Source organism: Tachyglossus aculeatus, chromosome 19 (genome assembly GCF_015852505.1).
Source record: "Tachyglossus aculeatus isolate mTacAcu1 chromosome 19, mTacAcu1.pri, whole genome shotgun sequence".
NCBI lineage: Eukaryota > Metazoa > Chordata > Mammalia > Monotremata > Tachyglossidae > Tachyglossus > Tachyglossus aculeatus.
The window spans coordinates 39,744,608-39,766,519 of NC_052084.1; the positions used below are offsets into that span (position 1 = coordinate 39,744,608).

The 21,912-nt window shown below is 49.6% G+C and overlaps 1 protein-coding gene across 1 annotated transcript in view; it reads left to right on the forward strand.

The window, feature by feature from the left end:
* The window catches only part of AFG1L (AFG1 like ATPase), a 77,197-nt gene extending 72,048 nt beyond the window's left edge, over positions 1 to 5,149 (forward strand). Inside the window, 3 exon segments of the mRNA XM_038761165.1 lie at positions 1,286 to 1,426; positions 3,087 to 3,200; positions 4,855 to 5,149. Coding sequence (XP_038617093.1) covers positions 1,286 to 1,426; positions 3,087 to 3,200; positions 4,855 to 4,983 — 384 coding nt within the window. The 3' untranslated portion in view covers positions 4,984 to 5,149.
* Positions 5,150 to 21,912: the final 16,763 nt, after the last annotated feature.

The window sequence follows — 21,912 nt, forward strand, 5'->3', positions numbered from 1 at the left end:
CTCCCTCCCCCTGAGACTGTGCTCCCCATGTAGAATTGAGAAACTGTCCAACCTGATGATCTTGTATCTACCCCAGCGCTTGGCCCATAGTAAGCACTTAGCAAATACAATTATTATTATAGGACTATTGTAGTATTGTGGTATTATTGTTGATGATTGTTAAAGCTACATATTTGAATGCCGCTTAGTAAAGGATCGTGACTGAGCATTTTTTCTGAATTGTTTTCAGAGTTGTGTAAATCTTATGAAAATCAGACAAAGCCCCCAGGGAAAAAACACCTTATATAATGTATTCTGCTTAGTAGTTAATATACACACACACAGACATGCATATATGTGTGTGTACATATAAATTATGTATATACGTGTGTGCGGGTGTATGTGCATGTATAAAAACAGCCCTTTACGATAAAAAAACTGGGTTCACGTAAAAGACTTCTGAAGCAACAGATTCGATTTTATGTAGTTTTAAGTCCCTTAATTACTTCCTTTGTAGTTCATCGTTGAGGTCATGTGGTGTGAATTATGAATCATGACTGCATTGGTTTTAATTGGAAAACCATCCCAGGACACTCTTTAGGCTGGTCTGTTGGGATCCAGGGAACCTCGTTAAAAGTTCTACCAGAACCCATCATGAAGTCGGGTCTAGGGTCTATCAAGCATTTAGTACAATACTCTAAATGTAGTAAGGGCTCAATAAATACCATTAATTAATTGATTGATTGAGTCACCCACCTGCAGCCCCACAGCACATGTGTGCATATATATAATTTATTTATATTAACGTGTGTAAGCTCCTCATGGGCAGAGAATCTGTCTACCAACTCTATTGTACTCTCCCAATGCTTGGTACAGTGCTCTGCACATATTAAGCACTAAATAAATACCACGAATTGATAGAGAATGCTGCATGAACTGCTCTGCTTGGAAATGGCCATACTTGTCTGGCTTAGTGAGGATACTGAGCCAGATTGGACCCATTGTTCTCTGAGGCACCGGGATTTGAATGTTTCCGAGGTGTCAGAACTTTTAGACTGTGAGCCCACTGTTGGGTAGGGACTGTCTCTATATGTTGCCAACTTGTACTTCCCAAGCGCTTAGTACAGTGCTCTGCACACAGTAAGCGCTCAATAAATACGATTGATGATGATGATGATGATGATGATCAAACTTTCCAGATGAGTTAGCAAAGTCAGTTCCTTCAGAGACATCCTCCCACTCAATGCCAAGGGATGGCTCTGTTGAGAGGATTTTTGTTGTGACTCTGAATGTTTTCATGTTCCAGCCCCTGGGAGCCAGTGACTATTTGGAGTTGTCCAAGAACTTCGACACAGTGTTTGTTCGCAACATACCTCAGTTTACCTTGGCAAAGAGGACCCAGGCCCGGCGCTTCATCACTCTGATTGACACCTTCTATGATTTCAAGGTAAGGGGATAAGCATTGGCTCAGGTGGGCACTCTCTGGGGCGGCGACCCAGGATCCGTCTGGGCTGGCACATGTGGCGATGGAAGTGTCCGTCGGCTGTTCTACACTCACCCTCACTGCCACTGCGGGCCTGTCAGCTATTCCCCTGAACAGGTCACTACATAGCGACAGGGGGACCCTCAGACCTCCTGCCCCCTGGGAAACCAACCTTGGCGGGATGGGCAAGATTGACACGCCCCGACCAACTTAATTCTTTTGCTTAAAAAGAAAGGCCCAAGAAGTCACAAATGCTACCCAGTGGAGTGAGTGTTTTAGCCAAACTGAGCAGAAAATCATCAGGGGTTCCAGAATAATTGATTGCAGGGTAGGTTTCCTCAGACTTCCCAACTCTTTTTTGTGGCAGAAAGGACATTTTGTAGTGAGAGTAAAGAGAAATGTCATTTTAGATCATTCATTCACTGCCCCCTTTCTCTCCTGGGCAAGAGTTAGACTGATACCAGAATTGAAGGCACATCGGCAAGCAGGCCTGACCTTCACCTCCTGTGCCACCCTCCCCCTCCCACAGGCTCTGGTCAGGCTCCGATCTGAGGCAGAGCCATCAACTTCTAGCCTAGTTTTGGCCTTCCCGGCCAATGCAAGGACCTCTGTGTCTTGAAAGTTTGCAGTGGCGTGTTGGTGCCTGGCCAAAATGCCCAACACACCTGGAAAACTGGAGGATACTGAGCAGGTGTAAGGTTGTCATTGGGAAGGCCTAGGACACAATCCCAGAACCTTCTCTCCCCAACCCCCAGACTGAGACATCAGCTAGGCCCGGCCCTGCAGGCCTGGCCAAGTGCAAGGCTCGGCATGAGTCTGTAGGACTCTGCAGGACTCTACAGAGGCAAGCAAGCAGAGGCTGTGGGAAATGTGGCCGAGGTCCTATCCCCTCCTAGAGGTGGAAGCTGACCCTCCAGGGAGCTGACCAAGGCACAAACATCAGCCACTTAGCATATGGAAAGAATGGGAGATTCCCTGTTTTCATTTTCAGACTGTCCAAAGGCAACCGGAGCCTTTAAACTCTGTTTTTGAATTTTAAAAAAGTGTACCTCTCAGCAAAGTTTAGAGCTGAATTACCTCCCTGCGATCTTTTCTATAATAAGGTCTAAGTATCAGACTGTTGCTGAGCCTGTAGGAGAAAGTGACAGAGTATACCAGGTCAAAAACTGAGTCTTCAGGACCATGTGCAAGTATAAACAAAACTTCATTCCAAAATACCGGCCCAAAGGTCCAGGAAGTGAACGGCTGTTGTTATTTCCATCCTGGCTCTTGCAGGCTGGAGACTGGAGTTCTGGGCTTGGTTCTGACCCCAGGCAGGGGCCTGCCGGCTGGAGCTGTGCCAGCGGAGCAGAAGCTTTCTGTCCCAAGGGCCACCTGGGCTGATCTGCGGGAATCCTGATCAAATCAGCGGGCTGATAGATGAGGGCAGGGACGAGCGCGGCTGCTCCTGGGAGCTGCAGCATGAGCATGAGCGTGAGCACCTCCCTTCGCTTCTCCCATAAAGTTGAAGAAATGCCAGTCTGGAAATTGGGACCAAAATGCTATGACGTAGCAAGGCAAGTGACAAAGTGAAATAGACTTTTTGTTTGACTTTTGTGCAATTTTTTTCTCTCCCACATTTCAGGTGCGAATTATTTGTTCTGCATCCACTCCTCTCTCAAGCCTGTTTCTGCATCAGCATCATGACAGTCCTTTGGAGCAAAGCAGAATACTGATGGATGATTTGGGCCTGAGCCAGGTAAGGGACATTATCATAATTTCCTTTTATTATCAAAAACAGGATGGGTTTTTGTTGGATATCATGGCAGCAATGTTTCCAATGGAGGAATGCAGAAAACACTTAACTGTTGATTTCCCGCTTCCTCCATCCCTCCTAAGGCTGGTATTTCTTGTCCTTTGTCTGACTGAGGGCTAACCCTTCCACACCCTTTGATACCATCCCCAGATACAGGATCTAAATTGCCATAAAACACAAGAGATTGCACAGAGCAGAGGGAGAGCTGGCCCCAGGTGGCTGTAGTCTCAGGATGGGCTGGCCTCCCTTTAGCGGCACCTCTTCTCCCTCCCCACCCCCCGACAGTGCCAGCCTCTGTGCAATTTCATGCTGAGAGACTTGACCCACACAAGGTTTCTTTCACCAGGGCTTGAGAGAGTGATCAATCATTAGGCACTGGTCAGTTGGGAAAAAATATCGTGGTCACATGAAGCCCACCAGTTCTACTGCTTGACGAGGGCAGAAGGGATAGAGGTTGCCTGTGAAGGTAGATTGGAATCTCCTTGAGGGCAGGGATTATCATTATGTCTAAAGTCTCTGTTGTACTATGTCAAGCTATTTGTACTGTGCTCTACACAGAGTGAATGTTCGATAAATATTGTTGATTGATAAGGGCACTACTACCTCTGCCCATTGGCTGGTGGGGAGTGAGCATTGTCCCCCCCAAGCCCTCAGGCAGAATTGGGCTGATCCTCTTTAAAAAAAATGTTTATCTGCTTCACACATCCACCATCCATGAGTGGATGTGTGGCTGTTTTTTAGCTATGAGACTTTAAAGACTCCTCCACAGAAAAGACTCATCTGTGGCTCTGAGTAAAGGAGGGTTGAGGGGCAGAGCTGGGGGAGTTGGAGAATGGGGTTGGTTGGAGGCTGGGGACCCTCAGGAGGGGCTGAAGGGTGGGGCTGAGAGGTGGGGAGGGGCCTGGGGGCAGAGCTGGAGGATGGGGATTGGGGCTGGGGTCCATCATGTGAACGAGAGACTGTATGTGAAGGCCAGAAGATGTTTGCAAACTCCCTGCATGGAGGCCACCTCTCTGCTCACAGACAGACAAAATCTTCCAATCCCTCTACACATCCCCCCAGCAGAGCCCACCAGCCTGGGCCACATAAGCCTGGGCTACAGAGGCCTGGACCCAGAAGACATTCTGTGTAGGGGGGAAGGGCAGGGTGAGGTGGGGTCCATTGAGCAACCTGTTTTTATTGCTGTGCACTTACACCCTGACTTCAGGGGCCTTCCCCAAGAACCGGCCCCTGAGCCTTCCCAGAACAGTAGCCACATGGTAGTTAGTCCAAGTGAACCAGTGTTGAGCCTGGGCCCACTCCCCACCCCCTGCTGGGTTGACCCCTTCTCTCTCCCTCCCCCCCCAGGGGTGGCCTCCCACCGGGCAAATGTCATTTTGAGCTGAAACTTCCAAGACTTGTAGTGTTTTGGTTTCAGGCCGACAGGCCGAGGCCATTAGTCTTTGAGGTGTCTCCCTTTCTTCCAGGCTGGGGCCCACCCCCTGACTCCTCTCATTCTCTTTTCAAGTTTTCTGGGGAGGGGAAGCAAGCTCTGCGACTTTTCTGGGCAGGGCTCCAGGGCTGTGTTTCTGACCAACATTGGATTGATTTCCCCCAGGGCTCAGCCGCAGGACTGTCTATATTTACTGGAGAAGAGGAGATCTTTGCATTTCAGCGCACAATCTCTCGGCTCACAGAAATGCAAAATGAACAGTACTGGAGTGACGGGGACAGAAGCAAGAAGTGACTGTGCCTTGTTGGGGAGAACATCGTTGAAGAATCAGAAAATCGTATTTCCCCGTCATTAGTGGATTGGATTCATTTTGCACTTTATTCACTGGACCATTAACCTCTTACTGTACACGTTGGTCAGATTTCTGGGATTAATAAATTAAAATATTTTTAACTAACTATATTTTGGCATTTTTAATTTGGCCTTTTTTCCTTTTTCATGTTGAAATCGCATGTGGTTGGAAGGCCCTGTTAACAAGAGACAAGCATTTAACTGTGGTAAGGAGGAAAGTGTTAAGGTTAAGTTAGCCTTCCCCAGGCAGTCAGGCAGACCCATGTGGGGGACGGCTGAGTAGACAGACAAGCAGTATGGCCTAATGGAAAGAGCACAGACTTGGAAGTCAGAGGGTCTGGGTTTTGCTCACCCTCCACCACTTACCTGTTGTGGGATCTAGGGCAAGGCACTTAACCTCTTTGTGCCTCAGTCCCTTCATCTGTAAAATGGGGATTCACTACCTGAACTCCCTCATACTTACACTGTGCCACATCCTACCGATTATCTTGTATCTACCCGGGTGTTTAGTACAAAGTACACAGTAAGTACTAAGGATTCAACAAATACCTCTATCTTTATTATTAGACAGTGACCTTGAGCTTTAGTTGCTTGCAGGAAGCAAAGAAGAGAACCCCATCCCCAGGTATTTTGACCCTAAACCACTTAAGAGCGTTTAATTGAATCCACCGGCTGATCGGGTTTCCTGAAGGAAAACCAGTCTTCTGGCTGGCATCACTCAGGCTTGTTTCAGCCCAGAACAAATCTGGGGAAAATCTTTCCAGTTTCCCTCATGAGTTAGTTTCCTATGTGCCCGTTGGTGGATGTGCATTGGAGAGGAAGAACTGTTTCAATGTGGGGCTCTTCCCCCAGTTGTTTAGCCAGTGACACCTCCTTCCCGTTGTTCATTCATTCATTCATTCAATCGTATTTATTGAGTGCTTACTGTGTGCAGAGCACTGTACTAAGCACTTGGGAAGTACAATCAATCAATCAATCAATCAATCGTATTTATTGAGCGCTTACTATGTGCAGAGCACTGTACTAAGCGCTTGGGAAGTACAAATTGGCATCACATAGAGACAGTCCCTACCCAACAGTGGGCTCACAGTCTAAAAGGGGGAGACAGAGAACAGAACCAAACATACCAACAAAATAAAATAAGTAGGATAGAAATGTACAAGTAAAATAAATAAATAAATAAATAAATAGAGTAATAAATATGTACAACCATATATACATATATACAGGTGCTGTGGGGAAGGGAAGGAGGTAAGATGGGGGGATGGAGAAGGGGATGAGGGGGAGAGGAAAGAAGGGGCTCAGTCTGGGAAGGCCTCCTGGAGGAGGTGAGCTCTCAGCAGGGCCTTGAAGGGAGGAAGAGAGCTAGCTTGGCGGATGGGCAGAGGGAGGGCATTCCAGGCCCGGGGGATGACGTGGGCTGGGGGTCGATGGCGGGACAGGCGAGAGCGAGGTACAGTGAGGAGATTAGTGGTGGAGGAGCGGAGGGTGCGGGCTGGGCAGTAGAAGGAGAGAAGGGAGGTGAGGTAGGAGGGGGCGAGGTGATGGACAGCCTTGAAGCCCAGGGTGAGGAGTTTCTGCCTGATGCGCAGATTGATCGGTAGCCATTGGAGGTTTTTGAGGAGGGGAGTAACATGTCCAGAGTGTTTCTGGACAAAGATAATCCGGGCAGCAGCATGAAGTATGGATTGAAGTGGAGAGAGACACGAGGATGGGAGATCAGAGAGAAGGCTAGTGCAGTAGTCCAGACGGGATAGGATGAGAGCTTGAATTAGCAGGGTAGCGGTTTGGATGGAGAGGAAAGGGCGGATCTTGGCAATGTTGCGGAGCTGAGACCGGCAGGTTTTGGTGACGGCTTGGATGTGAGGGGTGAATGAGAGAGCGGAGTCGAGGATGACACCAAGGTTGCGGGCTTGTGAGACGGGAAGGATGGTAGTGCCGTCAACAGAGATGGGAAAGTCAGGGAGAGGACAAGGTTTGGGAGGGAAGACAAGGAGCTCAGTCTTCGACATGTTGAGCTTTAGGTGGCGGGCGGACATCCAGATGGAGATGTCCTGAAGGCAGGAGGAGATGCGAGCCTGGAGGGAGGGGGAGAGAGCAGGGGCAGAGATGTAGATCTGGGTGTCATCAGCGTAGAGATGATAGTTGAAGCCGTGGGAGCGAATGAGGTCACCAAGGGAGTGAGTGTAGATTGAGAACAGAAGGGGACCAAGCACTGAACCTTGGGGAACCCCCACCGTAAGAGGATGGGAGGGGGAGGAGGAGCCTGCAAAAGAGACTGAGAAAGAACGACCGGAGAGATAAGAGGAGAACCAGGAGAGGACGGAGTCTGTGAAGCCAAGGTCAGATAACGTGTGGAGGAGAAGGGGGTGGTCCACAGTGTCAAAGGCAGCTGAGAGGTCGAGGAGGATTAGGACAGAGTATGACGGTTCCTACCCGACAACGGGCTCACAGTCTAGTTGGGGGGACATACAACAAAACAAAACATGTGGACAGATGTCAAGTCATCCGAATAAACAGAAGTAAAGCTAGAGGCACGTCATTAACAAAATAAATAGAATAGTAAATATGTACAAGTAAAATAGAGAAATAAATCTGTACAAATATATACAGGTGCTGTGGGGAGCGGAAGGAGGTAGGGCAGGGAGGGATGGGGAGGGGGAGAGGAAGGAGGGGGCTCAGTCTGGGAAGGCCTCCTGGAGGAGGTGAGCTCTCAATAGGGCTTTGAAGGGAGGAAGAAAGCTAGCTTTGCGGATGTGCGGAGGGAGGGCATTCCAGGCCAGGGGGAGGACGTGGGCCGGGGGTCGACGGTGAGACAGGCGAGAACGCGGCACATTGAGGAGGTTAGCGGCAGAGGAGCGGAGGGTGCGGGCTGGGCTGGAGAAGGAAAGAAGGGAGGTGAGGTAGGAGGGGGCGAGGTGATGGACAGCCTTGAAGCCGAGAGTGAGGAGTTTTTGCCTGATGCGTAGGTTGACTGGTAGCCACTGGAGATTTTTGAGGAGGGGAGTAACATGCCCAGAGCGTTTCTGCACAAAGATGATCCGGGCAGCAGCATGAAGTATAGACTGAAGTGGGGAGAGACACTTCAGAGAGAAGTGGGGATGTTCCCTTCTCTCCCCACTTTCCATCCCCGCTCCTCCACTCCAAGAAGGCATGAAGGAGCCAGACAGGCCCACCGGGCTCAGCCAGGGCCCCGCCAGGTTGAACACAAGCATGGGGCTTGGTGGAGCTCAGCCCGGACCAGGTTCTGGAGTTCCTGCCTGGGCCTGGCCCCTGATCCCTTGGGCTCTCCTGCTTGCTAAATAGCAGCAACACTGCCATCGTCCTTCTTGTTCTTTGTCACTCGATGGAGAAGGGCCGAGATGTGGAGTGGGCCAGTGTGGGAGTGGATGAGGCATTGGGCGGACCCCATGTAATGTGCCATTGGACTGTCATCTGGAATACTGACTCCAGGAATTCTTCTCCAAGCTGGTTAAAGGGCTATTCCCTTTGCAAAAGCCAACCCCTCTCCTGCCTGGAGTGGAATCTTCCCAATGAATCCCCAATAAAAGTTTCTATTGGCTGCGGAAGAGTTCCTTCCCCAAGGTTACAGTTGCCCTGGGTTCAGAAGGACCCAGCCAGCATGGAGTTCCTGTTGTAAATGGTGAGCCTATCCCCTTCCCCCATTGGTAACTCCTGCTGCCCATTCACTCCCCAACAGTGATGGACCCTCTTGCTTCTCCCTCCCTTCCTCCTCCCAACCAGTTATCACTCTTGCTGCCTCCTCCTGTCACCCACTCGTAGTTGCTCGTGCCGCCTTCTCTGTAGCTCTGTGGTCACTTTTGCCCTCCCCTTCCTCTCTCCCCCCACAGTAGTCACTTCTACCACCACTCACCTGGGCCCCCAGTCACCACCACCTCTCCCAAGGGTCACTGAGCTGGGATTCAATCAATCAGTCAATCAGTCAATGGTATTTATTAATTACTGTGTGCAGAGTGCAGCGCTAAGTGCTTGGATGAGTACACTCTAACAGAGTTGGTAGACATGTTCCCTGAAAAGTGAAACATTGGAAGAAATTGCTGGAAAAAAGTCCCAGCACACAATTCCCCCATGTTGTCATACTATCCAGGATTTTCTCAAAGAGAGGGCTTTTCCCATCTCGTGGGCCTGGGATGAACTCCTGGGTTGAAACTGAAAGGGAAGGGAGGGGGTGCCCCTCCCATACGGCCAAGACAGCCAACATCACTGCTGTTGTGCTGCCCCTCAAGGAGGCCAGGCCCTGCCTGGATCCAATAATAATAATAACTGACCCTGGTCCCTCCCTCCACTCCACCCCTCCCCTGGCCTCATCCAAGAACGAAAAGGTACTGTTGGCCAAGGGACTAGACTGTGGGGATTTTTCACCCGAATGGGCATTCAAGTTCACTTAGGTGGTAGGAAGTGGGAGCTGATTAAAGCAGTTGGTCAGGCAATATTCCACCACCTCTCGCTGGACTGAGATCTGCCCTTATTTCATTGGTTGTGAATGTGAATAATACGAAAAGGTACTGTTGGCCAAGGGACTAGACTGTGGGGATTTTTCACCCGAATGGGCATTCAAGTTCACTTAGGTGGTAGGAAGTGGGAGCTGATTAAAGCAGTTGGTCAGGCAATATTCCACCACCTCTCGCTGGACTGAGATCTGCCCTTATTTCATTGGTTGTGAATGTGAATAATACGAAAAGGTACTGTTGGCCAAGGGACTAGACTGTGGGGATTTTTCACCCGAATGGGCATTCAAGTTCACTTAGGTGGTAGGAAGTGGGAGCTGATTAAAGCAGTTGGTCAGGCAATATTCCACCAACTCTCGCTGGACTGAGATCTGCCCTTATTTCATTGGTTGTGAATGCGAATGATGGCCACCAGGGGGCAGAGTGGGATCACGGACGGAAGCTCCTGCCTTGGAAAGGTACGATTGATTTTTTCGTTTCGTTTTATGATACTTGTTAAATGCTTACTCTGTGTCGAACATCCTTCTAAGCGCTGGGGTGGGTGCAGGTCAATTAGTCCGTACATAATTCCTATGCTGCATGGGGCTCACAGCCTTATGCGGGAGGGAGAATGGGTACAGTTGGGTGTATGAGAACGTAAACAGTGTCCACCAGAGGGCAGTGTCTCTTCTCCACCTACCTTGGAAAACAATTGCTTGTGAGAACATACAGAATGACCACAAGGGGGCAGAGTAGGGTCAATCGGTCAGTCACTCGCTTTTATTAAGGGCTTACTGTGGGCGGAGCATAGAGAATGACCACAAGGGGGCAGAGTAGGGTCAATCGGTCAGCCAATCGCTTTTATTGAGGGCTTACTGTGTGAGAAGCATATAGAATGACCACAAGGGGGCAGAGTAGGGTCAGTCGATCAGTCAATCGCTTTTATTGAGGGCTTACTGTGGGCGGAGCATAGAGAATGACCACAAGAGGGCAGAGTAGGGTCAATCGGTCAGTCGATCGCTTTTATTGAGGGCTTACTGGGGGCGGAGCATAGAGAATGACCACAAGGGGGCAGAGTAGGGTCAATCGGTCAGTCAATCGCTTTTATTGAGGGCTTACTGTGGGCGGAGCATATAGAATGACCACAAGGGGGCAGAGTAGGGTCAATCGGTCAGTCACTTGCTTTTATTGAGGGCTTACTGTGGGTGGAGCATATAGAATGACCACAAGGGGGCAGAGTAGGGTCAATCGGTCAGTCGATCGCTTTTAGTGAGGGCTTACTGTGGGCAGAGCATATAGAATGACCACAAGGGGGCAGAATAGGGTCAATCGGTCAGTCAATCGCTTTTATTGAGGGCTTACTGTGGGCGGAGCATATAGAATGACCACAAGGGGGCAGAGTAGGGTCAATCGGTCAGTCAATCGCTTTTATTGAGGGTTTACTGTGGGCGGAGCCTATAGAATGACCACAAGAGGGCAGAGTAGGGTCAATCGGTCAGTCGATCGCTTTTATTGAGGGCTTACTGGGGGTGGAGCATAGAGAATGACCACAAGGGGGCAGAGTAGGGTCAATCGGTCAGTCGATCGCTTTTATTGAGGGCTTACTGTGGGTGGAGCATAGAGAATGACCACAAGGGGGCAGAGTAGGGTCAATCGGTCAGTCGATCGCTTTTATTGAGGGCTTACTGTGGGCGGAGCATATAGAATGACCACAAGGGGGCAGAGTAGGGTCAATCGGTCAGTCACTCGCTTTTATTGAGGGCTTACTGTGGGTGGAGCATATAGAATGACCACAAGGGGGCAGAGTAGGGTCAATCGGTCAGTCGATCGCTTTTAGTGAGGGCTTACTGTGGGCAGAGCATATAGAATGACCACAAGGGGGCAGAATAGGGTCAATCGGTCAGTCACTCGCTTTTATTGAGGGCTTACTGTGGGCGGAGCATAGAGAATGATCACAAGGGGGCGGAGTAGGGTCAATCGGTCAGTCAATCGCTTTTAGTGAGGGCTTACTGTGGGCGGAGCATAGAGAATGACCGCAAGGGGGCAGAGTAGGGTCAATCGGTCAGTCAATCGCTTTTATTGAGGGCTTACTGTGGGCGGAGCATAGAGAATGACCACAAGAGGGCAGAGTAGGGTCAATCGGTCAGTCAATCGCTTTTATTGAGGGCTTACTGTGTGCAGAGCAGATACAATGACCACAAGGGGGCAGAGTAGGGTCAATCGGTCAGTTGATCGCTTTTATTGAGGGCTTACTGTGGGCGGAGCACTGTACTGAGCACTTGACTGGGCAGAACCCCTTGTCTTGGAAAGCTACGTTTGATTGTGTGAGAACATGAATAATGACCATCAGCGGGCAGAGTCCCGTAGCTGAATACGGAACCTTGGAAAGCTCTGAGAACGCAGAGAAGAGCCACCAGTTGGGGGCGTCGGTTCACCGTCAGAACCTTCTGCCTTGGAAAGCTTCGACTGATTTTGTGAGGACATAAATGATGGCCACTAGAGGGCAGAGTAGGGTCTTTGACAGAACTAACCCCTTGCCTTGGAAGGTTATTCTTGATCGTGTGAGAACGTGAATAAAGGCCACCAGGGGGCAGTGTCTGCTCGCTCACTGCCCTCCGCTTTTCAAAGCTACGCTTGATTGTGTGACAAAGCAGATAATGGCCACCAGGGGGCAGAGTAGGGTCCCCGACTGAACTCTCCCCGACCCTGAAAAACGGTTTGATCGTGTGAGAATGTGAATAATGGCCACCAGGGGGCAGAGTTCTGCCGCTCAATACAGCAGTCTGCGCAAGGGCGGAATAGTTGGGTGAGAATATGAATAATGACCACCAGAGGGCAGTGTCTGTTCACTGACAGCCCAATCCCTTGGAAAGCTATGCTTTGATTCATTCATTCAGTCGTACTTATCGAACGCTGAATGTGTGCAGAGCACTGTACTAAGCGCTTGGGAGAGTACAATACAACAATAAGCAGACACATTCCCTTCCCACAAGGAGCTTACAGTCTAGAAGGGGAGGCAAACATTAATATAAACGAATAAATTACAGATATGTACATAAGTGCTGGGGCAATGAATAAAGGGAGCAAGTCAGGGCGACAAAGGAGGGAGTGGGAAAAGAGAAAAGGGGGAGTTTGTCAGGGAAGGCTTGATTTATTATTATTATTATTATTATTAATGGTATTTGTCAAGTATTTGTTAAATACCATAACTACTGTTATTGAGAAGGAGTATGATGTAGTGGATAGAGCTCGGGCCTGGGAGTCAGAAGGTCATGGGTTCTAATCCTGACTCTGTCACTTGTCTGCTGTGACTTTGGGCAAGTCAGTTCACTTCTCTGGGCCTCAGTTACCTCATCTGTAAAATGGGGACTGATACTGTGAGCCCCATGTGGGACAGGGACTGTGTCCAACCTGATTAACTTGTATTTACCCCAGCGCTTAGAACAGTGCTTGGCACATAGTAAGCACGTAACAAATACCATCATTATTACTATTATTATTATTATTAAGAGCTTACTATGTGCCAAGCACTGTTCTAAGTGCTGGGGTAGATACAAGGTCATTAGGTTGTCACACGTGGGGCTCACAGTCTTAATCCCCATTTTACACATGAGGTAACAGGCACAGAGAAGTGAAGTGATTTGCCCAAAGTCACACAGCTGACACTTGTCGGAGACGGAATTAGAACCCACGGCCTCTGTCTCCCAAGCGCGTGCTATTTTCACAAAGCCACATTATGGTCACCAGGGTAACTGACAACCCTCTGGTCTTGGAAAGCTGTTTGGGTGAAAACGTGAATAATGACGACAAGGGGGCAGTGTCTGTCCCCTCACGGCCCTCTGCTTTAGAAAGCTAGGCTTGATTGTGTGGCAAAGCAGATAGTGGCCACCAGGGGGCAGAACAAGGTCCCTGACTAAACCCTTCCCCTTGGAAAGTTATGCTTGATCGTATGAGAATTTGAAAAATGGCCACCAGGGGGCAGACTTTTGCGCTCAACACTGGAACCCCTTGTCCGGAAAAGCTCGGAATTGTTGGGTGAAAACATGAATGACGGCCACCAGGGGGCAGGACGGCGTCTGTTCATTGACAGTCCCTTGCCTTGGAAAGGTTTGCTTGATTGATTATCCTTTCCGCTCCATCCAAACTGCTACCACTGTAATAAAATCACTCATCATATCCCGCCGGGATTACTGCCTCAGCCTCCTTACTTCTCTCCTATTATCCAGTCCTCACATTTTGCTTGCTCCTCTAGTGCTAACCTTTTCACTGTGCCTCGATTTCTACCTGTCCCGTCCTCTGGCCTGGAACACCCTCCCTCATCAAATCCCCCAGACAATGACTCCCCCCAACACTTCAAAATCTTATTGAAGGCACATCTCCTCCAAGAGGCCTTCCTAGACTAAGCCCTACTTTTCCTCATTTCCCACTCCCTCCTGCGGCGCCCTGACTTGCACCCTTTGCTATTCCCCCCTCCCAGCTCCACAACACATATACATATCTGTGATTTTAATTGTATTGATGCCTGTCTCCCCTACTCTAGACTGTAAGCTGATTGTGGTCAGGTAATGTCACTGTTTATTGTTGTATTTGTACTTGAGAAGCAGCGTTGCTCAGTGGAGAGAGCACGGGCTTGGAAGCCAGAGGTCATGGGTTCTAATCCCGGCTCTGCCACTTGTCAACTGTGTGACTTTGGGCAAGTCACTTAACTTCTCTGTGCCTCAGTTACCTCATCTGTAAAATGGGGATTAAGACTGTGAGTCCCACGTGGGACAACTCGATCCCCTTGTATCCCCCCCAGTGCTTAGAACAGTGCTTGGCACATAGTAAGCGCTTAACAAATGCCATCGTTATTATTATATATTTTCTCCAGAATTGTAGTAGAACGTGACTAATGGCCACCAGGGCGCAAAGTCGGGTTAACTGACAACCCCCTGCCTTGGAAAGCTCCATTTGATTGGGTAAGGTGAATGATGGCTACCGTGGGGCAGAGTTCTGTGACTGAATACAGAGCCCTCTACCTTGCACAGCTCTGAAGAGCTGAGAATGTGAATAGTGACCACGGATGGGGCCCTTGGAAAGCTGCAACTGCTTATGTGAGAACATGACTTAAGCCAGGGGGCAGAGGAGGGCAATAATAATAATAATAATAATAATAATAATAATAATAATAATAATAATAATTTTGGTATTTGTTAAGCTCTTACTATGTGCCAAACACTGTCCTAAGCCCTGGCGGAGATGCAAGGTAATCCGGTTGTCCCAGGTGGGGCTCACAGTCTTAATCCCCATTTTCCAGATGGGGTAACAGTCTTAATCCCCATTTTATAATAATAATGGCATTTATTAAGCGCTTACTATGTGCAAAGAACTGTTGAGGTAACTGAGGCACAGAGAAGTTAAGTGACTTGCCCAAAGTCATGCAGCTGAGAGGTGGCGGAGCCGGGATTAGAACCCATGACCTCTGACTCTCAACCCCGTGCCACGCTGGCAACTGACAGAACCAGGCCCCTACAGAGAGAAGGTATGCTTGATTGGGTGAGACTCGATCAATCCATCAGTCAGTGGTATTCACTGTGCACTTACTCTGTGCAGAACACTGTATTAAGTTCATTCATTCAGTTGTATTTATTGAGTGCTTATTGTGTGCACAGCACTGTAATAAGAGCTTGGAAAATACAATACAGCAAGTGCTAGGGAGAGTACAGTTAACAGCATTAGTAGGCACATTCCCTGTCAACAAGAAGCTCACAGTCTAGAGGGGAAAGCAGACATTAATATAAATGAATGTTACAGATATATACCTAAGTGCTGGGGGGCTGGGGGGGTGGTGAATAAAGGGAGCAAATCAGGGCGATGCAGAACGGAGTGGAAGAAAAGGAAAAGAGGACTTCATTCAATCACATTTATTGAGTGCTTACAGTGTGCAGAGCACTGTACTAAGCACTTGGAAAGTACAATTCAGCAACAGAGACAATCCCTGCCCAACAATGGGCTCACAGTCTAGAAGGGGGGAGACAGACTTCAAAACAAGTAAACAGGCATCAATAGCATCAATATAAATAGAATTATAGATATATTCACATAATTAATAAAATAGAATAATAAATATGTACATATATGCACAGGCGCTGTGGGGCAGGGGAATAGAGCAGAGGGAGCGAGTCAGGGCGATGGGGAGGGGAGGAGGAGCACAGGAGAAGGGGGCTTAGTCAGGGCAGGCCTCCTGGAGGAGGTGAGCTTTCAGTAGAGCTTTGAAGGGGGGAAGTGTGCTAGTTTGGCAGGTATGCGGAGAGAGGACATTCCAGGCCAGAGGTAAGGATGTGGGCCAGGCGTTGACGGTGGGAAAAGGCAAGAATGATGTACAGTGAGAAGGTTAGCCCCAGAGGAGCAAAGTGTGTGGGCTGGGCTGTAGAAGGCGAGAAGGGAGGTGCGGTAGGAGGGGGCAAAGTGGAGAGCTTTGAAGCCAATAGTGAGCAGTTTTTTGAGGAGTTGTTGCTGATACTTAGTCAGGGAAGGCCTCTTGGAGGAGATATGCCTTTATTGAGGCTATGACGGGAAGGAGAGTAATTGTCTGTTAGATATGATGAGGGAGGATGTTCCAGACCAGAGGCAGGATGTGGGTGAGAGGTTGGCGACGAGATAGATGTGACTGAGGTACAGTGAGTAGATTAGCATTAGAGGAGTGAAGTATGTGGGCTGGCTTGTAGTAGGAGAGTAGCAAGGTGAGATAGGAGGGGGCAAGGTGATTGAGCACTTTAAAGTCGTTGACAAGGGGTTTCTGTTTGATGCAGAGATGCATGGCCAACCACTGGAGGTTCTTGAGAAGTAGGGAAACATGGACTGAATGTTTTTGTAGAAAAATGATCTGGGCAGCAGAACGAAGTCAAAGAGTAATAATAATAATAATAATAATAATAATAGTATTTGTTAAGCACTTATTGTGTGACAACCACTGTTGATACAGGATACAGCCCCTGAGCCACATGGGGCTCACAGTCTTAATCCCCATTTTACAGATGAGGAAACAGGCTCAGAGAAGTTAAGTGATGTGCCTAAAGTCACAGAAGCAGACAATTGGCAGATCCAGGATTAGAACTCAGGTCCTCTGACCCCCAGGCCCATGTTCATTCCACTAGGCCACACTGCTTCTCAAGAGTCGTTGGGGAAGGGCTCTTCCACATGCCCAGGACCTCACCCCATGGTCAGGGGACCACCCGCACACCCAGTCCCTCAACCAGGGGCAGTTGTAAATAGTTGAAGGGTGGTGGGGGGAGGTGTGGGGTGTGTGTGGGAGAGACAGAGAGAGAGACAGAGAGAGAGGAGACACACACCCCTGCTCTCTCTCCCTCCCTTCAGGCTCGGGTCTCCTCCTGCCTTCAAGACATCTCCATCTGGATGTCTGCCCGCCATCTAAAACTCAGTATGTCCAAGACTGAACTTCTTATCTTCCCTCCCAACCCCTGCCCTCTCCCTGACTTTCCCATCACTGTTGACGGCACTACCATCCTTCCTGTCTCACTAGCCTGCAATCTTGGTGTCATCCTCGACTCTGCTCTCTCATTCACCCCTCACATCCAATCCGTCACCAAAAACTGCTGGTCTCACCTCCGCAACATTGCCAAGATCCGCCCTTTCCTCTCCATCCAAACCGCTACCCTGCTGGTTCAATCTCTCATCTTATCCTGACTGGATTACTGCATCAGCCTCCTCTCTGATCTCCCATCCTCCTGTCTCTCCCCACTTCAATGTATACTTCACGCTGCTGCCCAAATCATCTTTGTGCAGAAATGCTCTGGGCATGTTACTCCCCTCCTCAAAAATCTCCAGTGGCTACCAGTCAACCTACACATCAGGCAAAAACTCCTCACTCTCGGCTTCAAGGCTGTCCATCCATCACCTCGCCCCCTCCTACCTCACCTCCCTTCTCTCCTTCTACAGCCCAGCCCGCACCCTCCGCTCCTCTGCCGCTAATCTCCTCACCGTGCCTCGTTCTCGCCTGTCCCACCGTCGACCCCCAGCCCACATCCTCCCCCTGGCCTGGAATGCCCTCCCTCTGCACATCCGCCAAGCTAGCTCTCTTCCTCCCTTCAAAGCCCTACTGAGAGCTCACCTCCTCCAGGAGGCCTTCCCAGACTGAGCCCCCTCCTTCCTCTCCCCCCCATCTTCCCTGCCATACCTCCTTCCCCTCCCCACAGCACCTGTATATATGTTTGTACAGATTTATTACTCTATTTTACTTGTACATATTCACATATTCTGTTTATTTTATTTTGTTAATATGTTTTGTTTTGTTGTCTGTCTCCCCCTTCTAGACTGTAAGCCCGCTGTTGGGTAGGGACCGTCTCTATATGTTGCCAACTTGTACTTCCCAAGCGCTTAGTACAGTGCTCTGCACACAGTAAGCGCTCCATAAATACATATGAATGAATGAATGAATGAATGAATGAATGAATGAGACTGGCCTTGGGGATTGGGAGATCAAGAAGCTTGAGCCAACAGGGGGCAATCTTGCCCAGGATGCTGGGCTTGGTCCTTTGCCCATAAGTCTAATCATTCTTAGTCACTTGGACATCTGGTTCTTGGAGAACCTGGGAGTTTGCATTCCCAACATTCCCTGCACCAGCACTGAGGAGACTCCCCACTGTACACACTGGGTCTGAGGCCTCAGCTGCTTGCACACAACTGTTTCTTCACTCCCTGAGTTATTCATTTAACAGTATTTATTGAGAGCTTACTATGTGCACAGCACTGTACTAATCCCTTGGGAAAGTACAATGCAGCAATAAAGACAGACAATACCTGCCCACAACGAGCTCACTGTCTAAAGGGGTGAAGACAGACATCAATACAGACATCAATATAAATAAATAAAATTACAGATATATAGATATATACATAAGTGCTGTGGGGGGGGGGGAGGGGGGGAAGAGCAAAAGGAGCAAGTCAGGGCTATGCAGAAGGGTGTGGGGAATGAGGAAGTGGGGCTTAACCTGGGAAGACCTCTTGGAGGAGATGGGCCTTCTTCAGTGAGGCTTTGAAAGGGGGGAGAGTCATTGTCCAACACAGGGACTAGGGCTGAATCAAATAGTTGGACCACTAGCTCATTTGTTTGCTTTGCATGGATTTGCACATATTTCAATCTTTGAGCACCTACAGCCCCCCTCAGACTCTGCCAACCCATTTAAGAGCTGCAGCTGGTGCAAGCTAGGTATCCCCCCACCACCTCCACCCACAACCATCTCCCTGACCCCAACCACCACCACAGCCTTGGCTGCCCTGGGCAACCCACGACCCCACATACAGGTGTGGAGAACTGCATCTCCAGCCCTGATCTCTCACCTTCTCTGCAGTCTCACATCTTCTCCTGCCTTCAAGACATCTCTGCTTGGATGTCCTCCCGTCACCTCAAACTTAACATGTCCAAAACAGAGCTCCTTATCTTACCACCCAAACCCTGTTCTCCCCGACTTTCCCATCACTGTAGATGGCACCACTATCCTTTACATCTCACAAGCCTGTAACCTCGGCGTTATCCTTGATTCTTCTCTGTCATTCAACCCACATATTCAATCCATCACTAAATCCTTTTGGTCCCACCTTCACAACATTGCTAAAATCCACCCTTTCCTCCCCATCCAAACTGCTACCACATTAATACAATCACTCATCCTATCCTGCCTGGATGACTGCATCAGCCTCCCTTTTGACCTCCCAGCCTCTCCCCACTCCAGTCCATAATTCACTCTGCTGCCCGGATCATTTTTCTACAGCAATGTTCAGGGTATGTCACCCCGCTCCTTGAAAATCTCCAGTGGTTGCCCATCCACATCCAGCAAAAACTTCTCACCATTGGCTTTAAAGCACTCCACCTTACCCCCTCCTACTTCACCTCGCTTCTCTCCTTCTACAACCCAGCTTGCACAGTTTGCTCCTCTGTTACTAACCTTTACATTGTGTCTCGATCTCACCTGTCTTGCCACCGACCCTTATCCCACATCCTGCCTCTGGCCTGAACGCCCTTCCTCCCCAAATCCGACAGACAGCTAAGCTCCCCGCCCCTCAATAAGGCACTTCTCCTCCACGAGGCCTTTCCAGACTAAGGCCCACTTTTCCTTATCTCCCATTCCCTTCTGTGTCACCCCGATTTGCTCCCTTTGCTCTTCCCCCCTCCTGGCCCACAGCACTTCTTTGTACATATCTGTCATTTCATTTGTACTGATGCCTGTAGACTCTAGACTCTAAGATCCTTGTGGGCAGAAAATGTGATTGCTTATTGTTGTATTGTATTCTTCCAAGTGCTTAGTACAGTGCTCTGCACACAGTAAGTGCTCAATAAGTACGATTGAATGAACGAACGGAGAGTCCACACGCACATTTCGCCCACTTTGAGCCACTGGCAGAGCAGGGGTGGCCCACTGCCCAGGGAAGGGGGCACAGATGGGAGCTCCCCTGGCCCTGCAGTTTGCTGACACCACAGCACTGAGGGAAACCCTACCCCATCCTATTTATATTGTTTTTGCCACCCCTTCTCTCCCTCTCACCCCACAACACAGCACTATGTACAGAAGCAGCATGGCATAGTGGATGGAGCACGCGCCTGGGAGTCAGGTCATGGGTTCTAATTCTGCTCCACCACTTGTCTGCTGTGTGACCTTGGGCTAATCACTTCCTTCTCTGTGCCTCAGTTACCTCATCTGTAAAATGGGGATTGAGACTGTGAACCCCAGGTGGGTCAGGGATTGTGTCCAACCTGGTTTGCTTGTATCCGATGCTTACTACAGTACCTGACACATAGCAAATTCTTAATGAATAACAACAGTGCCCAGTGCTTTGCACATAGTAAGCGCTTAATAAATACCATCATTATTATAATTATTATCATTATTACATCACAGGCCTGGGAATCAGAAGGACCTGGGTTCTAATCCCAGCTCTGCTAATTGTTTGCTGTGATCTTGGGTATGTCACTACACTGAGTCTCAGTTACCTCATCTGTAAAATGGGGATGAGTGTGAGTCCTATGTGGGGCAGGGACCGTGTCCAACCTGATTAACTTGTATCTAGAGAAGCAGCGTGGCTCAGTGGAAAGAGTCCGGGCTTGGGACTCGGAGGTCGTGGGTTCTGATCCCGACTCTCCCGCTTGTCAGCTGTGTGACCCTGGGCAAGTCACTTCACTGGGCCTCAGTTACCTCATCAGGAAAATGGGCATTAAGATTGTGAGCCCCCTCTGGGACAACTTAATAAACCTGTATCTCCCCCAGTGCTTAGAACAGTGCTTGGCACCTAGTAAGCGCTTAACAAATACCCTCATTATTATCTATCCCAGCCCTTGGCACATAGTAAGTGCTTAACAAATACCATCATCATCATCGAAGGCCAGGGAACAGGGGCGGGTGGAGGCACTCCCGAAAGCCCTGCCCTTATCCCTCTCCGGGACACAGCGTGGCCCACTGGCCCCCCGGGGGCTTGGGGCAGGGCACGCGGGGCACGTTGGGCAATGTTGCTCTAACCACTTGTCTGCTCTGTGACCTTGGGCAATTCACTACTTCGCTGGTCCTCAGTTACCTCATCTGTAAAATAGGGATTAAGACTGTGAGGCCCATGTGGGGCAGGGACTGTGTCCGATCTGATTAACTTGTATCTAGAGAAGCAGTGTGGCTCAGTGGAAAGAGCACGGGCTTTGGAGTCAGAGGTCATGGGTGTGAATCCCGGTTCCACCGCATGTCTGCTGTGTGACCTCGGGCAAATCACTTAACTTCTCTGAGCCTCAGTTACCTCATCTGTAAAATGGGGATTAAGACTGTGAGCCCCCCGTGGAACAACCTGATCACTTTGTAGCCCCTCCAGCGCTTAGAACAGTGCTTTGCACATAGTAAGCGCTTAACAAATGCCAACATTATTACTATTATTATTATCCGGGCCAAATCCGAGTCCTCCGCTCCCCGTCCCCCGGCCTCAAACAAGCGGAGCCCCGGCTCGGAGCAGGGGCCACGGCTGCGGCGGCTGCTGGTAAGGCGCTGCACGGATCCGCCGTGGAGAAGGAGAAGGAAGAAGAGAAAGGCTTGTCCCCGGGCTCCTCTGCCGCTAATCTCCACACCGTGCCTTGTTCTCGCCTGTCCCGCCATCGACCCCCGGCCCACGTCATGCCCCAGGCCTGGAATGCCCTCCCTCTGCCCATCCGCCAAGCTAGCTTCTCTTCCTCCCTTCAAGGCCCTACTGAGAGCACACCTCCTCCAGGAGGCGAGCACAGACTTTGGAGTCAGAAGTCACGGGTTCCAATGCTGGCTCCACCAGTTGTCAGCTGTGTGACTTTGGGCAAGTCACTTAACTTCTCTGTGCCTCAGTGACCCCATCTGTAAAATGGGGATTAAGACTGCGAGCCCCCCGTGGGACAACCTGATCACCTTGTAACCTCCCCAGCGCT